General features: G+C 47.5%; 1 protein-coding gene across 2 annotated transcripts in view; it reads right to left on the reverse strand.

Annotated features, from left to right (window-relative positions):
• The window catches only part of IQCA1 (IQ motif containing with AAA domain 1), a 151,252-nt gene extending 137,958 nt beyond the window's left edge, over nt 1-13,294 (reverse strand). For both annotated transcript variants that reach the window (XM_044241907.1, XM_044241906.1), the window contains exons 1-2: nt 13,042-13,294; nt 2,579-2,903 (exon numbers count right to left, since the gene is read on the reverse strand). In XM_044241907.1, the coding sequence (XP_044097842.1) occupies nt 2,579-2,903; nt 13,042-13,052 (336 nt within the window). In that variant the 5' untranslated portion in view covers nt 13,053-13,294. The remainder of the gene's footprint in view (nt 1-2,578; nt 2,904-13,041) is intronic.
• Between the last annotated feature and the right edge of the window lie 1,110 nt (nt 13,295-14,404).

The following is a 14,404-nucleotide window of genomic DNA, read 5'->3' on the forward strand; positions in this document are numbered from 1 at the left end:
GTATGGGATGGGCCCTTGGCCATCCCCATCGAGAAATACTGTCCTAGACTCTCAGACACTCTTGGGGGCCCTCTGGTAGACCAGTTGGCTCAGCAAAGCTAAGGTTCTGGTCCTCAGGTTCAGCTCCCTTCTTCCCATTCTGGGATGACTCTCCACACCTTCTCATCCAGGGGATTTTGAATAGGCCTTCCCTTGAAGAAGCATTATAACGTAAAGGGGTGTCTTTTTTAGGACTTGGTGAGATGGTATCCAAACCAGGTGGCAACCATTTTTGAAAACCAAACCTTTTAGACTAATGGAGTTTTGGGGTGAGTCCTGGGGTTCACTGAGTGAGTGAGACCTGGGAATGGAGGGCAGTCAGAGGAGAAATATTCCACTTTTATTCAATGTTGAGATTTTATTTATTACCAAGTATGTTTAAGTGCTGTACTTTTCCAACTTTTAAGACAACATTTTTGTGCTACAGCTCACCCCTGTCCACTAGTTAAGATTTTGAGGGGCAGGAAATACAGCCATTGAGAATGAAGAGAGGGGAGACACATATCAGTGGCCTCTGTCCATGATACCCCAAATGTCCATCTCAGATATCCTGGGATTTCCCATCCCCTACAGGGCAGAATAAAGGACACTTCTTGTGGCAGAGAAACTCCCTCTCTCCCTGAGACGTCTCTCGACATCAGGGACCTGTTAGGGAGGCTCCTCATGTGGCAGGCTGCAGAAACACTCTTCTAGTTAGTTTGGCCACAAGGGACAATAATGACTTCTCGGACGCAGGGCAGGAGCACAGTGGAGAGTCTGTCAGCAGCAGGGATGTGTCCAGGGATGAACTCCAGGACTTGGCATTTCCTTCTGCTCCTCTTGGTGAAGTCTGTTTTGTTCTGTCTCTCTCCCTCTTTTATGCTCAGGAGCAGCTTTCTTCATTCTTCCGAGCATCCGAGAACGAAGGCTCCAACTACTCAGAAACCTGGGAGTCCCCGGTTCAGACTCCAAGGCAGAAACTGGTCTTTCTGTCTGTTTCAGAATCTCAGAGGGAAGGCTTGCCTGGTGCCACCACCAGTACCCATCCCTGAGATGCCCAGCTGTGGTTGGACTGGGGGGGTCATATTATACGGAGAGCTGTGTGTTGTGCAGGTGGTGGGCACGGGGGCCCAGCCACAGGGGTGCAGAGCTGAGCCACGTAGGAGCTCCCGGAGATGGCACACGTGTCTCCCTGGCCTGGAACTAGCTCCTGGGGTCCAAGCTGCTGCTATTAGACGTGCCCCCTAACCATCTGGACCCCCGTGTCATCACATGGCTCACCATGCATCCTCCAGAAATGGTGGGAAACACAGTTGAGAGTGTCCTACTGGGAAGGCTTCCTGGACAATGTCCGTCATTTGTCACCCCTTTCAGTGTTCATGGTCTTTGAAAAGATGAACCAGGTGAACCAGAAAATCTGAAGGAGCCCACCACAGAAGTTTCATAAATTTCTTATTCTCTAGCTTCGAGAATATTATTTAATATTCTTGGCATTAAGTTAACACATTTAATACTGATATATTAATTCAATTTAGGGATATGATTTAATGACTTGATTTCATGTTTATCCTCAGGTGTTCTTGGTAGACTCACCCGGGTGAGTCAAGTACACCTGATTGAAAAATTGCTTTAATCCACGCCTTTTTAAATGAATGGCAATAAACATTAAAGTTTCGGAGGGAACTTCAGCATTTCCAGTCGTTCTAATTATTCTTTAGAGTCCATTCCAACGAAGTGCAGTAGTAATGTTAGGAAAGTCTATTTCAGAAACAAACATAACCTTTATAGACTCTTGACTATTTTCAAAAGAAAGGGGCATTAAATGCCAGGTAGAAAATTGAACACTGTCTCCTTTCAATTTTATTTTAGGGAAATGTTCCTTTCAAAATGAAGACTGAGCTCACAGGACTGTGGCCCTGAAGTGAGCTCTCTGTCCACTGACTGTTGGCAGACTCATCCAAGGAGTCTGGCAGTGGGTATCTGGTGGTGAAGGTTGGGAGGACAACAGGGAGGCAGAATGCTCATGGCTCCAGGGCATCAGAGATAGGGATGATGCCCTTCTTTCTTGTCTGAGGCTTGAAGGCCTATTGCCAAAAATCCCTGAGTCACTAAAGACCCAAAGCAAAGGAGGAGACACAAGCACCTGGGAAGAAGGAAATGGCCATCCATTGGCTGCTCATCCTGAAGAAGATGATGGAAAACAGAGGCCAGAGGGAGATCTCCTTTGGAAACAGAAGTAGGGGCAGTGGGACGGGAAATTGGGAGGGTTTGTGTCTCAGGATATTTATGGAAGAGTTGGCCTACTCCAGCCAACAGACCTGGGCAGACCCATAGAGACAAGGAAGACAACAACTTCAGTGTCCAGTGGGCCCAAGGAATGTGTGAAGATTTGTCTGTACCCAAAGCTACAGGAACTTAATCCTTGTCCGGGTGGTATGGCCCAGCCAAAGGGCAACCAACCAGCACAGATGTCTAGAAAGCCTGTAGAAAATTGGTTACAGGCCTACATGGCTGACTTAAAGCAACAAGAAATAGATAAGAGAAGAAGCTGAGTACTTACAGGAGCCAACTTTAGATCCTGTAGGATGTCATCAAAATAATGAAACTCTGTTAATTCCAACTCAACCATTTCATTCTTCAGTTCCAGGAGGCGACCCATCACTCCATCCAGGATTTTTCGGATCAGTATTCGCTTCTGCGGGTGGACAATCTGGTCATAAACGTCCTCCAAGTTTCTGAAGATCTGCACGTATTTTATGTAGAAGGTGGCTAACATTTGGAAGATGAAGATTTGATTGCTTTGGGATTCCATCATGTGCTGAGACTCTTTATCAAGCAAGGAATTGAGGGTTTCTTGGGTCTGATGCCACATCTTGTTATACATTCTGGTGGAAGACAAGAGAATAAGTGAAAATTCCTTTGTGAGACATATGAAATGGGCATCCGGAATAACAAAACAAACGTGAACCAGGAACACGGCATGTAGTTCCCTTCAGACCATTTATGTCCTGTTTCGAGGTGCAAGTGATTTTCGGATATGACCACTGTTACCATTATCAAATGCATAGCTTAAAAATCCTTTCACCTCAATGATAAGACTAATTTCTCAACTGTACCTGCAAAACCAGCATGATTACACCCATTACAGAGACGAAGAAACTGTGAGTCTGAATTTTGCACAGACCTGTCCATACATACAGCTGGTGGGCTATGAGGTGGAATGACCACGTTGGAAAGGAATTCTGCAACAACTCATAAAGTCAAACACAGGCAGCCCCTATGAACAAACAATCATTCCCCAGAGAAACTCTTATAAATCTGTATTGAGGATGAACATAATAGCGTTTCTTTATAAGAGTCCAAACAAGGAGATAACCCAACTGTTTATAAATGAAAGAATGAACAGATAAACTGCAGTGAATTCACAGTGGACTAGCCCCTGCGATGGAGAGTGAATGACTTACAGCTCTAAGCAACAACTGTGAACTTGAGACCCATAATGAGGGACATAAGAAGTGAGAGGCGGCTGGCCTGGGACTCAGGACTGCCTGAGCAGGCTCCTCGTCCTTATTTGAGTCAGTGGAAGCAGCAGACAGGAAGCTGAAGGGCGGGAGGAGAATGGGATGCAGGTATGTCCTCTCCCACTGCTCTCTGGCCAGTTAGCACATGGTTGGGAGCCTCCTTCTACCAAAGGTTCAAGGTAGTGGCCTCTCTGCATTGCTTGCCTCAGGACCCTTGTTGGTTCCTCGAGACTCTGTCCCTATCTCTTCTGCCAGTCCCTTTCTTTTTTTTTTTTTTTTTTTTTTTGCCAGTCCCTTTCTTAACCACCCTGCTGAATGTGCCATCCTTTTCCAGCCTGGACCCTGACAAACACATCCAAGGCAGACTTTTTTTTGGTTGACATTTTGGGTAATTTTTTGCTCTCTTTGTATCCAAGAACCAGATGAAAAGCTAATGGAAAGTTCAGTGTGTCCAGGAAGATGCTTATTATTTCTCCCAGGGGTAAGAAGGTGGGGAAGAACCTGGCCCTTTCCCTGGGATGAGGGGGAAACCCACAACACATTAGGTCTTTCCTGTGCTGGCCAGGGAGCTCATTCTCTGCCTGAATGGAGCCAGTGGGTCAGGAGTGAGGGCGCTCCCTTCCTCTTTGCTGTCGCCCTGACCTCCCAACCCCACGCTCAGCTGTGTGGGGCATCCTCAGGGCCAGGCTGCCTGCACAAGCCTCTTCTGCCAGCACAGGGGCAGCTGGGCACCTGCTCTCTGCAGTCTACCTACCACCTTTAGCCCCACCTCAGAAGGACCAGACCTTGCCTCCTCTCTTCCCAGGGTTCTGCTGGAAGGTGGGCTTTTCCTTGCTCCCCCTCTGCTGGCCCTCAGGCCCCACATTCTCTGGCCTGCCCCCTTGCCCTCATCTCACCTGCTTTCCCTCCTTCGATGTTTTCATGGTATCTTCTGGAAAATGCTCTAACGTTCCCTTAGCCCTCATGTGTTTATAGCCTTTGACATCTCCTGTTGCCATGTTGGAGGTGATTCAGGAAGAGCAGGGAATAAAATTACTCATTCAATCCACCGTGTTTTACTGGGAGTCCCTCATTGACCTTCCCAAGGTCATTAGCAGGCATCTCTGCTAGGTCCTTTGCTCTGGTCCCACTACCTGCCCTTCCTTACTCATGCTCCGCACTTCCCTCTGAGAAATGGCCAACATCACTTCCTGCAGTTGACCACATGCTGTGACCCTGACCATGCTCCATGAATGGGGTTCCCATCACTCTCATTGAGGCGGGAGGAGGTGGTCTGCTCCCTAGTGTCTGAACCCAGTCTATGGGATTCTAAGCTTGGAACCATTATTCAGCACTGTACCACCACCTCTTCCTTGACCAAAAATAAAAGAATGCCACCGTGACCAGAAAATACGTGATTGTAACTCTTGCCAAGATGATGGGATCAAAAGCTTCTGCACAGCAAAGGAAACAGTCAACAAAACAAAGAGCAACCCTTGGGATGGGAAAAGATATTCACAAATGACAGTACAGACAAAAGGCTGATCTCCAAGATCTATAAAGACCTCCTCAAACTCAACACACACACATGTCAAATCATGTCAAAAAATGGGCAGAAGAGGGGCGCCTGGGTGGTTCAGTGGGTTAAGCCTCTGCCTTCAGCTCAGGTCATGATCCCAGAGTCTTGGGATCGAGCTTCGCATCGGGCTCTCTGCTCAGCAGGGAGCCTGCTTCCTCCTCTCTCTCTGTGATCTGTCTGTCAAATAAATAAATTTTAAAAATCTTAAAAAAAATGGGCAGAAGATAGGAATAGGCACTTCTCCAATGAAGACATACAAATGGCTACGAGACACATAAAAAAATGTTCATTCATTAGTCATCAGGGAGATTCAAATCAAAACCACATTGAGACACCACCTTATACCAGCTAGAATGGCCAAAATTGACAAGACAGTAAACAACATGTGTCGGAGAGGATGTGGAGAAAGGGGAACCCTCTTACACTGTTGGTGGGAATGCAAGTTGGTGCAGCCACTTTGGAAAACAGTGTGGAGATTCCTCAAGAAATTAAAAATAGAGCTTCCCTATGATACTGCAATTGCACTACTGGGTATTTACCCCAAAGATACAGATCCAGTGAAAAGAAGGCCATCTGTACCCCTATGTTCATAGCAGCAATGACCATAGTCGCCAAACTGTGGAAAGAGCCAAAATGTTCTTCTTGGACATCTTGACGAATGGATAAAGAAGCTATTGTCCATATATACTATGGAGTATTATGCCTCCATCAGAAAGGATAAACACCCAATTTTTGTATCAACAGGGACAGGACTGGAGGAGATTATGCTGAGTGAAATAAGTCAAGAAGAGAGTCAATTATCATATGGTTTCACTTACTTGTGGAGCATAAGGAATAGCACTGGGGACATCGGGAGATGGAGAGAAGTGAGTTGGGGAAAATCGGAGGGGGAGACAAACTATGAGAGACTGTGGAATCTGAGAAACAAACTGAGGGTTTTGGAGGGGAGGAGGGTGGGAGGTTGGGTGAGCCTGGTGGGTATTATGGAGGGCACGTATTGCATGGAACCCTGGTGTGTTGCAAAACAATGAATTCTGGAACACTGAAAAGAAATAAAAGAAAAAAAAAGATGATGGGTGAGAAATTTAATGTGAACATTTGAATGTCCGTTCGCCTGGTTGCAAATGAGGTGAACCACCTGCATATGGGTTGTGCGTAAGTTCTGTTCTCAAATTATTTATCCATTTATTTTGCTTGTTTTTCCACTGGATTGTTTTTCTATTAATTTATGGGGCTTCTTTAAATACACTGAGTGTCTATGCATTCCTTAACTTGCCTTCTAGCTGAGAAGCTGTTGTCTTATCACCCATAGCCCAGGGCAGGCTGTAGGCATGTACCCTCCACCTCTGTCCTGCTGGGAAGGGCAATCCCACCTGAATTCATGGGGGTCCAGCTGCAGCCCTTCAGGCTGGTTTGGGGCCAGGCCCTGTAGGAGCAGCAATCCCAGAGTACTGTGCCAGTGCCTGAGGAGGCCTCCTCCTCGAGCCTGCTCACCGCTGTGTGCTCCCACGCTGTTCTTGGTCCAGAGAGTTTCAACTTGCATTAAAAAATTTCTGATTCTTGGGGCACCTGGGTGGCTCAGTGGGTTAACCCTCTGCCTTCGCCTCAGGTCATGACTCCAGGGTTCTGGGATCGAGCCCTGTGTCGGGCTCTCTGCTCAGCAGGGAGCCTGCTTCCCCCTCTCTCTCTGCCTGCCTCTCTGCCTACTTGTGATCTCTCTCTGTCAAATAAAAAAATAAAATATTAAAAAAAATTTCTGATTCTTTAGTTTTTAAATTTAAAATATTTTCATTTTATTTTAAAATATACTATTCCACTCTTAAGTTTAACAAATACACAGTAGTATGTTATCAATTAATACAAACTTAAAAGAACAAATAAAAACTTTTTAAAAAAAGATTTATTTATTTATTTCAGAGAAAGAGAGAGATTTATTTCAGCGAGTGTGTGTGCCAGCAAGGGGAGGGACAATGGGAGAGGGTGACAAGCAGACTCCCCACTGAGCTCAGAGCCCCACACAGGGCTCCACCCCAGCACACTGAGATCATGACCTGAGGCAAAATCCAGAGTTGGATGCTTAACCTACTGAGCCACCCAGGAGCCCCTAAAAATAAAATTTTTAAATAAAACATTAAAAAATAATTTTTTTAACACGTCTCATTTTTATATTCTTGGAACAGAGATGGGAGACTCATCTTCTTGGCCAAAAATTAGAAGCTTATCTTGACAGGTGAAGAGTCTTTCAGGTTCAGACGATGACAACGATGATGACGATGATGACGATGATGATGTAAAGAGTTCAGAAGTTCATAATGCTGGTCACCAACCTAAATGCTTTACAGGCCTCAGCTCACATAAACCTGACAGCCGCCTCAGGCAGGTGCTTCCATCACTGTAGGTTACAGACGAGCCAACTGAGGCACAGCAAAGCTGACCCATGTCCAGATAGTCTGAGCCCCTCTGTGGCCCCCATTCTTCAGGATGAATGCAAATGAGGGTGACAAAGCAGGTGGCATAGTTGTGATGGGCCAAGATTTGCGGTTGGAAATACACTTTTTCCCTGCAGCCCGCACCTGAATTTGGATACTGAATACTGCCCCAGGCATGCCTCCCGGAAAGTCAGATATCTCCAAACTTGGACATCTTTAAAACCATTGCTAATGAAAGAACGTTCTGCCAGATGGCTTTAGGAAGCGAGAACATTTTCAGGGGCAGTTCGATTCCACTTAGCACAGGACTTGCCCCTCCTTGCAGAATAAATGACAATTTATTACAAACAACCCCATCACAGAACAGTACCGTAGCAGCTTCTGCCTGGTCCCAGCATCAGATGGCCTTAAAAAACGAGGCAAACAGGACAGGGGAGGTGGAGGCAGAAACTGAGTGGACAATGAAGGCTGCCTTATCAAATACCTGCTCTGGGGGAGGTAAAGCTGGGAAGGATGCCGAGAGGCGGAACATTTTCATAGATGACCAAAGCCCAGACTTGGAGCAGCGGAGGGGGGCGGCACACCCAGGGGTCCCCTGACCTGACCAGCTGCCCAACCAACGTTACATAAAACAGCAAACCATGTGGTTTGTTTTGTGGCCGAAACCTGTCAGGACAACATTACAGAAGAAAATTATAGGCTAATTTTGTTTAGAACTGGGATCTGAAATTCCACTTAGCAAACAGGACTCAGCGCCAGATCAAAAGCGTGGTTCCCTCTGACCGGGGAGGGGTCATCCCAGGAATCTGCGAGAGTTCAGCATGGAGACAAGCTGAGCTAAATACAGCAACAGAACAGTACAAAGCTGAAGATTATTTCCACAGGATGCCAAGACAATTCTCAATAAATTTAATTTATGGCATATGCCTGATTAAGAAGACCATCCAGATACCCCAAAGAACAGATGCTGTCAGCCCTTCAAAAACGCTGAATGCCAGAGACCAAAAACATTTTCAGGAGACACACTAGAAATCTAAAAGACAGGAGTGAAAAAGAATGAAGCAGACAGAAAAGGGATTCATACAAAAGATTTAAGAAACTGCTTGTAAATGACACAGCTGCAATAACCAAGGAACTCGATAACAAAATATAAGAAGTCAGCTGGACAGCAAATTTGCAAGCCATCGATAAAAGCCACAAACACTGAACGCAGAGGAAAAATATGAAAAAGGAAAAACAAACTCCCTTTCCCAGTACTGATTAAACATCTAAGAATGAATGTGGTGGGAGCCACACAAGAGGTAACTGAAGAAAATTCTAGAAGGCTAGCTGCAGAGGATCGGACCAGGCAGAAGGCTGGAAAGACAAGATGAAAAGAAAGCAGACTCTTGAGATTGACATGCAGATTTAACAGGCAGAAGGCTGGAAAGACAAGATGAAAAGAAAGCAGACTCTTGAGACTGACATGCAGATTTAACATCACTGAGAATTTGGGAATATAAAATATTCCCAAATAAATAAATCTAGTCATAACTTCCAAATACGGGGGTGGGTTCAGTAATGAAAAATAAGGGGCATTTATCAGACTTCAAAGCACTGAGCATACCAGTAAGCACTAAGGTGGTGCAAGACCCCAGGGAAGCTGCCCCATGAGGTGCAGGGAGGGTGCCCTGAATCTTACAAAGACCCATACCCATCGTGAGCAAGGGATGTTGGGTAGAGGATGCTTCCACCAGGGCTGACCACACCCACACTGATGGAGGGAGCGCACCCAGAATTTAGGAATGCCCAGACTCCACTCTGGGACAGACCCAGCCTGGGAAAACCTTGCTGCCCTAGCTCAGTGCACTCACTGGCTTCCACCCAGGGTCAAAGAAGCAGAAACCCCTCCAGGGCCATGGCTGAGCTGACCCACCCCTGGAACTCTAGGCTGAGGATTCTCCTGGCGGCCTGAGCCTTCCAGGCCCCGCCTTTGGGCGGCAGCCTTTTCCTTCCTCACCTGGTGCTTTTCTGGAGAGCATTGCTGGAGAGACCAGGCACCGGTCATTGAGTGATAGGAAGCATGAGGCAGCCACGTGAGCCGGCCCATGAGCATCATCATCCTGTCCTCTGGACACTGACCTCGGCGTTCTTGCCTTCCAGGTTCCCTACTGTCCTGGGCACCCACTGGCCACAGCCCCACCACTCTCTTCACTGCCAGCAGCCACTGGCCAGCCTGGAACCTCCCCGCCCCCGCAGCCCCCCTCGCCCCCCGGTCACCGCCCCCTGCATGCAGTCCCAGCCCGGCCTCGCTGCCCCACGGTCCCTGCATCTTTCTGCGGAGCTGGTGCCCTGGAACATTATGTGAGACCTGGGATGCCGCAGGATGTTTTTTGCTTTTTTGTTTTCTTTCCAAATAAGAACATCACTTAGATATAGTTCATGTTCCATAAGTTTACCCTTTCAAAGGGCACCCATCAATGGATTTTAGTATATTCACAATGACTGCCTCTATCTAACTCAAGGACATTTTCATCTTCCCGAAAGGAGCCCCTGTCCACTGTCCACCCAGCCCCCAGTCACCATTACTGTAACTGCCGCGGACATTTCACATAAATGGACTCACATAGTCGGTTGTGCCTGCACAATGTTTGCAAAGTGCGCATGTGCAGAGGCCGGCACCGGGACCTCGCTGCTTCTTGATGCGATCAAGCCCTTGACAGCCATGGGGGCCACCTCTGCCTCCTGGCCATTGTGAATGAGACCCCAGTATCCATGTGTTTTTATTTTTATTTCCCTTTCGTCTGGCCAGGAGGGTTTTAAAGGCAAAGGGCCGTAAGGTTAGAATCAGAAGCTGTCTCCTGACCTAGTGGGTCTCAGGCTAGCCACAGCCTCCCTGTACTTTCACTTCCTCCTCACGGGGAAAATCTGGACAGGGACACGCCTCTGGACACCTGAAGGGGTTACTATTGGATGGGATAACCGATGTGAGTGTTCTTGAAATTTTAAATGCACTTTGTAAAGAGAAAGTGGTATTTTATCCATGGGACTACTTAGAATATTATTTTTTTAAGCACACGATTGATTTCAGACTTGGGCTTATGACAAGAAGTGTTACAGATTTTGAAGTCAGGAGGATTGTGGGTGGAGAAGATGGAATATGACAGCTGAAAATGGCCAGACTGTTATTTACATAGCTTGGCAGATTTCTGTAGCTGGGTGGGTGGGGGAAGGGAAGACTAGAGTATTCAGACATACAACGTGCTTCGATGAAAAATCTAAATCTTGGGGCGCCTGGGTGGCTCAGTGGTTTAAGCCTCTGCCTTCAGCTCAGGTCATGATCTCAGGGTCCTGGGATCGAGCCCCACATTGGGCTCTCTGCTCAGCGGGGAGCCTGCTTCCCCCTCTCTCTATGCCTGCCTTCTGCCTACTTGTGATCTCTCTCTGTCTATCAAATAGATAAATAAAAATCTTTAAAAAAAAAAGAAAAATCTAAATCTTGCAAAATGGGAATTCTCCCCCAGATATTTTATATAGGATAAATCTTCAGATTCTTCCAATACTATGTAGCTGTTTGTCTTATTTCCAGAATATTTCCTTGGCCTTCTTGCTTAAGGGAGAGGCCCAGCTGTCCTTCCCTGAAGCCCTCACAGGAGAGGCTCCTTTTCTGCCAGAATCATCCGACCGCTGTAGGGATGGGGGGGTCAGGTCCTTGCTCCTCACTGCCACTTCCAAATCAGTCTCGCTGCCCCCCCCAGATTTGTATCTCATTTAATCAGGTGGCATCACTATTGCCCCTCACTGTCACCATCGTCTACCCCCTGCACCATCTTTCCAGGACCCCACAAGGTGTCTATGCATGAATAGTATTTACGGACAGACTCCTCCCTCCTCAATTCCCTGTGATAAACAACTCAGCTCCTCCCTTGAAGCCAAGACCTCCAGCTACCTGCTGGGGCTCATGCCCCCACTGGCAACCCCACTACTCCCTCCTCTTCCCCACCCTTTCCTTTAGCAAAGTAACATGCCATTGCCTCCTGTCTTAAAAAAAAAAAAATCTGTCTCCTGGCCTGTTTCCCTAAATCAGGTTTAGCAAAACTCCTTTAAAAAGTTGCCCATGCTCACTGTCCTCCTGTTCCCTCCCATTCTCAGCAACCTTCATACTCCATCCTCCACAAGGGTCAAGAGAACCATGGGAACCTACCTTGCTAAATGGATGGCCCACTTTGTTTCTCTTCTACCCTGTCTCGGCAGTGTTTGAGTTTGTCACTCCCTCCTCCCAGAAACCTTATTTCCTGTTCATCTAAACACCACGATTTTGCTTCCCCCTCATGAATGCTACCTTCGATACTTTTGCTGGTGTCTGCTCCCCAGTCTCTTACCACCGGATGACCCCTTCTCTATCTATACTCATGCTGTGTCAATAAAGCCCATCTACATACCAACACGTTGAGTTTATATTTCATACACAGACCTCTCTTCTGAACTCAAGGCTCGAATATTCAGTCTCTTACCACCGGATGACCCCTTCTCTGTCTATACTCATGCTGTGTCAATAAAGCCCATCTACATACCAACACGTTGAGTTTATATTTCATACACAGACCTCTCTTCTGAACTCAAGGCTCGAATATTCAACTCCCTACTTGATCTCCAAAAGGCACATCAAACTCAATATGCCCCAAACTGAAATCCTGATCTTCTCCACTGCAACATCTCTGCAGTGGAGAACATCTCTGCCCTCATTTCTTCACTCATTGATTTATAAACAATCATAAATATGGTTAGTAAGAGCATGCCTGCTGCTGGAGGTAGAATGCCGGAGAGGGCACCCTCTGCTTGCCCAGAATGAACCCTTTAGCCTCTTCGTCCCTGATTCCTCTGCTCTGCAATGGGAATAACACCATATACAGGTCCTGGGTTACTGGGTGTTGTGAGAATCACACGTGTTGCCATATTTCACACACTCAGCACAGTGCCGGCAGACTCAGCACTGTAACACGTCCGAAATGGTCCCGATGAAGACCACAGAAACACGCTGCTGAACAAGTGCTGGGCAGCTCAGGGCTGGGCACATACTCTTCCCGGTACCCCTACCATCCGACTGCAATTCCTTGAGAAAACAGAGTGGTACCATAAATCTTCCTCAAGCTCCTTCTTGATTTAATACGGAACCTAGGTGTTTCTACCAAGCAATCCACAGATAACTGAGAAAGGCGAACAAAAAAGCAGGCGATGTACAGAATGTCTTGAAGCTGCTACTGTTTCAAAATGACAGCAGCTAAGGCAAAAGCCACGGGCTCTTGGGACCTCATGTCCACGGGGCGAGAAGGCAGTGCGATGGGGAGGATGGAGACCCAGGCGTATGCCGTTCCTTGTCCACAAGAACCTGATACTCTATCCTGGGCCCGTCTTCATTTACTAACACATGAAAAGGAGGGGAGAGGAGAGAAGAAAAGGAAGAGGAGCAGAGCAAGCCATCTCTCCGCCTGAGGACGTCCGGCCCAGGTCTATAAGCCGGCCGCCCATCACTTACGCGTTCGACATGGCTCACTACTTTCTCTCTTTCCCTCGCCCGCCTGGAAGCTCTTCCGTCTCTCTTCGAAGGGCGGCCGGCAGCAGGCGTCGGGACACAGGGACACAGCCACGGGCGTCCACGGAGAGGTCCTTCTGGAGGACGGGGTCGGGGTGGGGGCTATCCTCCACTTTGGGCAGGAAAATGCGATAGCGCGTAGGCACAGATAGGTTCTGAAACCTTCCTGTAGCCCCTAGGCTGGACGCAAGGCGGAACCTAGCAACCGAGACGCTACGCCTGCGCAGTGCCGGCTCGCCGCGAGCAAGGGACACGCCCCCTGAGCTCCGCGCGCCTGCGCTCTGGGCTGGTTTCCGTGGCAACCGAGGAGCTAAGCGGCGGGATTCAAGTCTTGAGGAAAGGAGCTGCTTCCCCCGGGCGGGAGCTCCCAAGATGAGGGGCTGATCTTGTGGACCCTCCCGGACACCAATCCCCGGGGTCCAGCCCGGGTCCCTTCCGCCGGCTCGCCGTCCTCCATGCCTGATTCCCACTTCCCTGTTTGCCCCCTTGTCATCTGCCTTCTGATATGTGGCCTTGGACAAGGACCTTGATTGTAGCCTCTATCTTCCCATCTGTAACATGGGATAGCAGTCATTCATTTGTTCAGAACTTGATTGGGCTTCTCTCCGGGGCAAGCGCATACTTGGTTCTGGTGATACAGGGTGGAAGCAGTCCTGGACTTCTGGGGCGAAATGAAAATGAAATGAGGAGCTAGAGAGTTGTACATGGAAAAATGCCATGTGGATGCTAGTTATTAGCAGGTCGCTATGAGTGTCTGCTTCCACTGCCCTTCTTTCTTCATCTTTAGTAACTATTGAGATTTATTTGCAAATTTTATAACCTGCAATTCCTACAGGAATACATTCAGGACCAATACAGTTGAAAGAGCATGGGAAAGGCATCCCCATAAAAATGACAGGGTGATCTGGATGACAGAACCTCTCTCACACATGAAATGAACAAAGGAGGAGCAAAAATAGGGAATAACAACAACAAAAGAACAACTAAACAAAAAAAATTAAGTACAACTTTGCACCATCAACTTCAAAAAACTGTACTCAGTGAAACAGATATCTGCCATGGAGAATGGTATCTGAATCTCATCCCCGTTGCCCAAAAATCCCCATGAGGGAAGAAAACCAAGTAGACAAAAATACTAAGATTTCTCACTAATGCTTTTTGATACAAAGAAGACATGAATCTGCAAAGTGAAATGAGAATGTGGGCACAGAAGCAAGCTACCTGGGGAAATCCAGGTGAGACAAAACAATCGTTAGTAGAAAACAGCCCCTGCTGCCCACAGGACATGACCAGAGCTAGGAAAAAT

This window comes from Neovison vison, chromosome 3 (assembly GCF_020171115.1).
Source record: "Neovison vison isolate M4711 chromosome 3, ASM_NN_V1, whole genome shotgun sequence".
Classification (NCBI taxonomy): Eukaryota; Metazoa; Chordata; class Mammalia; order Carnivora; family Mustelidae; genus Neogale; species Neogale vison.